At 54.8% G+C, this 7999-nt stretch overlaps 1 protein-coding gene across 7 annotated transcripts; it reads left to right on the top strand.

Moving 5' to 3' along the window:
- Positions 1–2103: 2103 nt before the first annotated feature.
- On the top strand, positions 2104–7846 carry CYBC1 (cytochrome b-245 chaperone 1). Of its 7 annotated transcripts, none has more exons than XM_081030123.1 (9): positions 2104–2224; positions 2517–2582; positions 2695–2780; positions 3148–3274; positions 4113–4154; positions 4764–4837; positions 5524–5620; positions 6197–6341; positions 6713–7846. In XM_081030123.1, the coding sequence occupies exons 4-9, from the start codon at positions 3190–3192 to the stop codon at positions 6831–6833; spliced, it is 564 nt and encodes a 187-aa protein (XP_080886249.1). In that variant the 5' UTR covers positions 2104–2224; positions 2517–2582; positions 2695–2780; positions 3148–3189; the 3' UTR covers positions 6834–7846. The 7 variants fall into 7 exon arrangements, with proteins under 7 accessions (XP_080886249.1, XP_080886251.1, XP_080886247.1 ...); XM_081030125.1 differs by having other exon boundaries at positions 2695–2860; XM_081030121.1 differs by lacking the exon at positions 2695–2780.
- The last annotated feature ends 153 nt before the right edge of the window (positions 7847–7999 follow it).

The raw sequence follows: 7999 nt of genomic DNA, 5'->3' as shown, positions 1-7999 counted from the left end.
AGGGAATACTTCTATAATGAGAAATTCTTCTCCACTGTTTGGTTTCTCCATTGTAAAGTTTACAAAGAAAGGCAGGATAAATGCTTGATTCTTTTCCTTCATTAACTGATCAAAAAGGCCAAGTTTGTTTCTCAGCATCTTTCAAAAGTGAACAAAGAAATTACATTATGACGAATGATGTACTTAAATACATGAGTATTTTCAATTCATTCTAATTATTCTTATTGTTGTGCAAATACTTATCTTTTTTCAGCAATGAGAATCTCTTCAGTTAGGCTCTGAAGTTCTTCTAATAAGACACTAATAGTCTCTCTGCTTTTTGATACATTTCCTTGTTCATATTTTGCTTCAGATCCGAAATCAGTCTTTTCTCCAAGAACCAAGAAGAAAAAGTTTTCTTCCTGCAGTGTCTATCCATCACCCTCTATTGACAAAGCTTAACATCACACCAGAGAGCACAGAAAAAAAATCAAGGGCTCAAATCCATTTTCACAGAGCAGGCAATGAAGTTTGGAATTTAGACCTGAGATATAATGCACTGATAATTGGCACAGTATACAGATTTTATTCACTCAGTTCCCCCACTTATGGACATTGTATTTACTTCCAGTCTTTTGCTATTACCAATATTCAGCAGAATTTTAACCAAATCAGGTATTATTTGTTCACTCATTTAATATTTGCAGAACGTCAACATAGCCTTCATCTTTAAATGGTTTATAATCTAGTAGGAAACGTGAAATTATACAAATAACTGTAATGCAAAGTAGAATTTTATGGGTATCAACTCAGTTCTACCTAAATTCAGAGAAGTAAGATCACTTGCAGCTGCAGTGAGCAGTAAAGACTTAAAGAGTTACTAACAATTTAAATGGACCTTCAAGATGGTGTAGAATTGTAACAGAGGGAGGGCTGTTTCAACAAAACAGATTGTGAGCTGAGAAAACCTACTGTGTTCAGGCAGAGCCCAATATTGCTGCAGCTTAGAGCAGAGGTTCTCAAGGTGTGATTCCTGGACCAGAAGTATCAGCAACATCTAAGTTTACAGGTCCCACCCACTTCTGGGAATAGGGTCCAGCAGTCTGTAATTCAACAAGCCCACCAGGCGATTCTGAGGCACGTTTAGGGTTGGGAACCACAGGCAGAGAGTATCCGAAGTCGACTGGTAAAGGAGAAAAGTTGTCTACAAAATTTTTATCATGTGCCTATATTGGTAAAACTGCTAGGATTATACATACTAATGTATGTACACTTTTTATAAGGCAATATTATGCACTGTTGTATTAACCTATGTAAATTACAAAACACGTAAAAATAAATATTGAAAGAAAAATAAATAGGAATGCAAGCTTTAGGATCTTCTTCCAGTATCTCACAGATCTCGGTCATCCCACTTTGGAGACCACTGAAGTAGGCAACAGCTGTGCAGTAGAGGCTCTCCTGTTCCAGGTAGGGTCCGTTTCCTGCATATGGTTGGAAATAGAAAGGCAACTTTTAAACAATTTTTACCATAAATTTGCATACATCTGTTGTCAGATTAACTTTAAGGGCTTCATATTTTCCTAGCCATTTTAAACGGCGTTTTTAGGTATAAATGACAGACCTTCTAAGGGTTCAGTTACCCCAGACGTTCTCAGGACAGGGAGGGGGCCTCCACAACCCGTGGCCGTCACTGCACAGACCACTTGCTCTCCGATTGCATTTGCTGGCTCCACTTGCTGTGCAACAAAGCCAGGGCTGTTCCGGGATCATTTCTTCCTCTACCACGTTGGGGTGGTTAAATGGGAGGTCCGGAAGTCAGGGTCGCCTCCAATCCCAAAGTCAGCGCTGTCGCACCCTCTTTCCTACATTCAGTCCACTGGAATCCAGCCACTTGGAGGATACACCGCCCTCACGACTGCTGAGTCAGCACCATACCCACCTCCTAATTCCAGGAGTCTGTGGTCCCTCCCAAACCGGAAGTCGGCGTCGCCCCGCCCACAGGTCCGGAAGTCACCGCCGTCCCTCCGCATCCTGCCGGTGCGGAAGTCAGTCGGCCCGCCCCCAACCCCGGAAGTCAGCCGTCGTCCTGCCCCGCGGGTCCGGAAGTCAGTCGGCCCGCCCCCAACCCCGGAAGTCAGCCGTCGTCCTGCCCCGCGGGTCCGGAAGTCAGTCGGCCCGCCCCCAGCCGTGGAAGCCAGAGGACCCAGGCCTCCCCTACTGCGTCCGCCGCTCTGCGTCCTCGGTAGGCGACTGGCAGTGGTCGCCATCGGGGTGGGCATGGGGGGTTGCAGGTCCCGCTCTCGGGAGTGCGGGCTCGGGACGCATCCGCGTCGGCCGGTGAGGCCGCGGCCGGGGGGCTGCAGGGGTCAGGCGGCAGGCTGGCGGCCCTCGCTCAGGCCAGTGACCTTGCTGCGCGGGCAGCCCCGACGCGCGTGGAGACAGATGAGTGACGTAAGCGAGGGAGCCCGGTGATGTGCCAAGATGCAGGATTCTTGTGTGAGAACTACATCCGCTAATTTGATTTCACTCTGCAGGGAGTATCTGGGCAGCTGCTCAGAGCCGGGTCCGGGGCCGGCGCCTTGACTGCACTGGTCTGCAGGGTGAGTACGAGGTCAGCCCCTTGGGGGCCTCAGTGCTGCGGACCCCGACTGTGCAGGCTGTTGTCTCGGCAGCTGGAGGAGACCCTGGAGCAGGCTTTTTCTGTCCGTGCAGAGCAGACTCAAACCACGAGGAGACTTGCAGTTCCCCTTTTTGGCGGAGGCCAGCACAGGAAAAGGAGGGAATTCTGCTAGCTTCTGGTACGGTGCCGGCAGCTTGAAGGCTGCAGCGGGCTAACGGTTTCTGAGACTGAGGTTTCCAGTCCCGGGTAATGGGGCAGGTAACGATCGAGTGCTTGAGGACGGTTTGCAAGTCTGAGCAGGAAGTAGCCCAGTGCAGTCAGTATAACTGAGTAGAGAAGAGCCTAACTTACAGAGGACCAGTCCCTGGGGGATTAAGTGACATGCGTGGTGGCCACAGAGACCGCGGACAGCACAGGCTGACTGGTCACCCAGCCTGTTCTGGCCTTGCTGGTGGGCCAGCCCCGGCTTCCTGCCCTGGAGAGCCAGACGCTTGTCAGTGGGCAGTGGCCGCAGGGGTCCATCTGTCTGTGTCTGCCCTCCCCAGCCCCTGGTCTCCTGTTGAGAGTGGTGCCCACACGTTCCAGGGATGTACATGCAGGTGGAGACGCGTACCAGCTCCTGCCTTCATCTGAAGAGGGCTCCGGGCATCAGATCCTGGTCCCTGCTAGTTGGTGAGGATTTCCATATTTTCCCCCAAATAAAAAAAACCTACCTTTATAAAGATGAAAATTAAACTGAATTTTTTTTCCTTGTTTCACTATCCCAAAATATAGTAACTATTTTGCTTCTTTGTATTCTTGCAAATTTTATCCTATGTGCATGCTGTTATAGATGATGTATGTCTATCGTGCCTTTTTCGCCACCTAACACCCTTTGGTTAACGCTGTGCTCTTCTGAGGTCCCCATACCCACGTTTCCCATTTCACTTGCTTCCATACACCTGGTCGCAGGTGTCTGATTTATGTCACAGGCCCACGTGATGGGCGACAGTGCGCCCGTTTTTCCTCTTCCTCAGTGAGGAGGAAGTGGGGGAAGCTGTCCTGGCCTCCATCCCCGCCACTGTCAGTCGGAGGGCCCTGCACCCACCAGGCACTGTGTGGACTGGATTGGAGGTGTGAGGAGAGGCTGCTGTGCCTCTTCAGCAGCCTGTCCCTGCTCTTTCTTTCCCATGACCCTGCACGTGGCCTCCTGTCCGTTTCTCATGTGGCGTGTTGTGATTCTTTGCTTACCCTCTTGTCTTCATTCCACACCACGTGGGTAAAACCCACCTCGGGCTCCTGTGTGGTTCCCCAGTCAGCTCCGGAGGCTCGATGGACGGACATGTCCAGTGAATGCTATGAACAGCATATGCCATGTTTCTGAATGAACTTCCTGGCTGTTCCCCCACTTCTGAATCTGGTGGTCTTCTCTGCCCCTGCTCCCTGCCCACAGCCATCGTTGACAGTGGGGAGGAGGTGGGCTCTACGCGGGTGGGGGCCCAATAGGAAGTCACCTGCTTTCTCTTCGCAGGAATCTTGTCAATTGGCCTGGCTGCTGCCTACTACAGTGCAGGTGAGATGCACCATCTACCCTCCAGTAACTTCCTCAGCTCCTCAGAAAATAGAAAAAGCAAGCCCATCGCTTGTGATCCAAGGCCTGGCCTCTCGGAAGGCATCACCGCCGCTCCCTGGTGGTCCATTGGCACTGCACCACCTTGGTACACTACCGCCATATATGGGTGTTCTTCCTAATGCCCATGTCCCTTGCAGCCTGCGCCTTACATCTCAGGCATTTTCTTGTGTCAAAAATTATCCTTCGAAAAGGCACTCTCTTGAATCTGCTTAGGGTTCTATTGCAGGGACGCACCATGCCATCAGCCACTCCCTGTGAGTGTTCCCACTTCTCCATCATCACAAACTATGCCGTGACCGGCAAGATCCAACCACTTGAGTAAACACCCAGACCCAGAAGAGCTGAGGGAAAAGCCGGTGTCCCACATGGTCCTGAGTGACAGGCAGGGCCAGCAAGGCCAGGCAGCCGTCCCGGGTGGGGACCCCTAGATGCCACCCCTGCCCTGTCTGGGAAAGCAGCTGTGCTAGAGGGGTACCCTGTGGGCAGGTTGGCCTCTGCCCCTCTACTGCCGTCCTCCCTCACTGGCTGTGCCCTGTGATCACCCTCCAGATAGTCTGGGCTGGAAGCTCTTCTATGTCACAGGCTGCCTCTTCGTGTCCGTACAGAACCTGGAAGACTGGGAGGTAAGGCCGGTACCAGTTGCAGCTCGGGTTCGCGGCAGTGAGACTCAGCAGGAAAGCAGGTCCGGGCCTGGTGCCCCAGCCTGAGACGTTAGCGCAGCGGTTTCTGGTTAGCTGGGCTCAGCCCTTGAGTGTTGGCTGTCCGTGACTGTTCCTGGGCCAAGGAATCATCTGAAGCTATTTTTCTCCTCGAACTTCTTCATGACTGTTTTACCCACTTTCCTCCTGAATGTTGTAGCACAGAATGAAACAAGGTGCCAGCCTGCTCCCTTGGAGGCCGGTCCCCTCCCCCTCACTCCCTTCCTGAGTCCTTTGAGCTGCCTGGGCCGGTCCTGCTCCCTGACCCCTGGCCCCCGTTCCCTTGTTTGATGATCTTGGCCATTCTACTTTTGCTGGCAAAAAGGAGAGAGCACCTGCCTTGGTATCCCGCTCTTTCCCCCCGACCCCCGTGCTCCCTGAGCTGTCCGGAGTCCTAGGGTCCGGCTGCAGGTGTTTGGCTTTGACAGGGCAGCACTCGGGGCATCAGGGTTACTGGGATGGGAAGGAAAAGGGGTGCCCCCTTCTTCAGTGCCTGCTCTGGCGAGGATGGGACACAGTCGGAGAGCTCGGGCCCCCTCCCTGGAGGTTGGTGTGCGGTCAGCTCATGACAGAGGCCAGCAGCCGGGTGACCCTTCTGGCGGGTTTTCCAGGAAGCCATCTTCGACAAGAGCACTGGGAAGGTCGTGCTGAAGACATTCAGCTTGTATAAGAAGCTGCTCACTCTTTCCAGAGTCGGCCATGACCAAGGTTTGTGGGGGGTAAACAGGACACTGGGTACCGTGAGCTGGATGGAGGGCAGTGAACGGGTGTGATGGCTGGGACCAGGCCTGAGGCCTGGAAACCCTCGGTGACCGGGGATGTGGACCACCTCACAGACATGGGGTGCCCCTAGATGCACCTGGCCTGAAGGCTATTGCCAGGCAGCCCCCAGCTCGCTGACCAGACAGTAGGGTCCAGGAAGGCATTTACAGTAGTTGGGGAAAGGAAGCAGAGAGACAGGCAGTATCGTGCTAGGCTGCCCCCTGATGTGTCAGACTGTTCATGAGATGACAGGCAGGCTTCTCAAGGCCATGATGGGCCCAGCAAACGTTCCTTCTCACCCAGAGGACGCTGACCGGCAGCCGTGTGGCCCTGCACTGGTCTCTGACCTATGGCATCCCAGGTCAGCGTCTCGGCTGTGTTCTGAGGCCCAGCCTGACAGCAGCGCTTTCTGCAGAGTAGCCAGCATGCTGCTGTCCTCTGCAGAAGCCCATGAAGTGACCGTGCCCGGCACACGGGGGTGGGGGGCTCTGCTGCCATACACCTGACCTGTATCCACCGCAGTGGTGGTCCTGTTGAATGACATCCGGGACGTGAACGTGGAGGAAGAGAAGGTGCGGTACTTTGGGAAAGGCTACGTGGTGATGCTGCGCTTTGCAACGGGCTTCTCCCACCCCCTCACCCAGAGCGCTGTCATGGGCCACCGCAGGTAAGCCGAGGCGGGCTGTTCATCTGGCTCACCCTATCGGGTGGCCCTCACAACAGACCATGCAGTACCGTGGGGTAGCCCGGTGGGGCACAGGGAGAGGATCCTGGGGAGGCTGGGGACAGGCCTGCCATCACCTCTAGAGGGTGTTGGGGCTCACCACAGGGACAGCAGGGGATGGGGATGCCAGGGGACCCCATGATGACAGGACGGGATGGGGGCCTCAGGGGTCCCTACAGGACAAGGGCTAGGCCGGGGTCAGGTGAGGGTAGGGGCCAGGACAGAAGGTGCCAGGTCCTGGTGGGGAGCTCTGGAGGTGCTGGCACTTCTTAGTGTTTCAACCAGCCTTTCTTCTCGGTGCTGGCCCGGCCCAGTGACGTGGAAGCCATCGCCATGCTCATTGCCACCTTCCTGGAGCTGCACCGCCTTGAGAGTCCTGTGGAGCTGTCTCAGAGCAGCGACAGCGAGGCCGACGGCCCCGAGAGCCAGAGCTGACCCCCCCGGAGCCCCTGGCCTTGGTTCTGACAGCACTTTGGCAGGCCTGGTGGGCCCCCTGCCCATCTCCCTCCTCAGCCGACTGTCCCTGGCAGCCCCAGGGAGGTATCCTGCTGCTTGATCTGCCCTCTGAGCAAAGCCACAGCTGGACCTTCTGTGCAGCCTCCAATGGGTGCAGGAAGGGCATGGGCCTCCTGGAATCACAGTGCCAGCCTGGGGAGTGTGGGGTGTGACAAGGCTGGCGCCAGCATTCCTGCCGAGATGGAGCACTGGAGTGGGGAGGTTTGCCAGCTCACGTCCCGCGGGATCCAGCTCGCAGGTTACAGCGGTGCTTCAGCAGGCCAGTGTGGGGCCAGCGGCTGGGTCAGGCTCTGCGGACATAGAGGCCAGCGTGTTCCTGGGATCCCAGCGTCTTCTCCGACCACCCCCCACACAGCATCCTTCTCCTGGCAATACGTCCCCAGTTGGTACAAGTGCTTGCCTGTGGACGCTGTGCGGCTCTTCTGGTTGCTGCAAACCGCTCTGTACCAAGGTGGCTCATCTCGTATCCAAGCAGGACTACAGCTGGTTTGTCACGGGGAGCAGCCCCTCCCTCCCCTCAGCCTAGGCCAAGGCTACTAGGCAAGAAAAGAGGTTATCTTGTCGAACCTCATGCATTCAAACCAGGACCTCACCCTTAGAAATCAGGGTCCCAGCTTCTCTCACCCCTGAGAAGACCTGGCAGTTGGGCTTGTTGGTGTGTGGCAGGAAGTGGGCTGTGCCCATGCTAGCTGGACCCCGAGAGCAGAAGCTCTCGAAGCTGCATCTGGGAACTGCCGGGGAGAACCCAGAAAACTGGGGGACCGCCCAAATCAGGGCTGGAGCTGCCTGGAGGCCAGTAAGGACAGCAGTTGCTGGCATCTTCTCAGCAGCCAGCCCTTACTTTGGGAACAGCCATTTAAACCTGCCCTCTGAGGTTTTTCAATGGCCAAATCCGAAATGCCTTTTCCCTAAAATAAAGAGTGAAACGCTGTAATTGGGTTCTGGTATGTTCACGTGGAGGGCTGAGAGATGCCCTTTGAGGGGTAGTGATCAGCCTGCCAACCCCACGTCCACCTGGGCTAGCTCGTTTTGGACCCTGTGCTGGGGCCGCTGTGAAGGCCTGACTGCCACCAGCCTGAGTCAGT

This window comes from Rhinolophus hipposideros (genome assembly GCF_964194185.1).
Source record: "Rhinolophus hipposideros genome assembly, chromosome: 20".
Classification (NCBI taxonomy): Eukaryota; Metazoa; Chordata; class Mammalia; order Chiroptera; family Rhinolophidae; genus Rhinolophus; species Rhinolophus hipposideros.
Note: the sequence above shows the minus strand (reverse complement) of the source record. Positions and strands in the feature narration are given on the sequence as shown.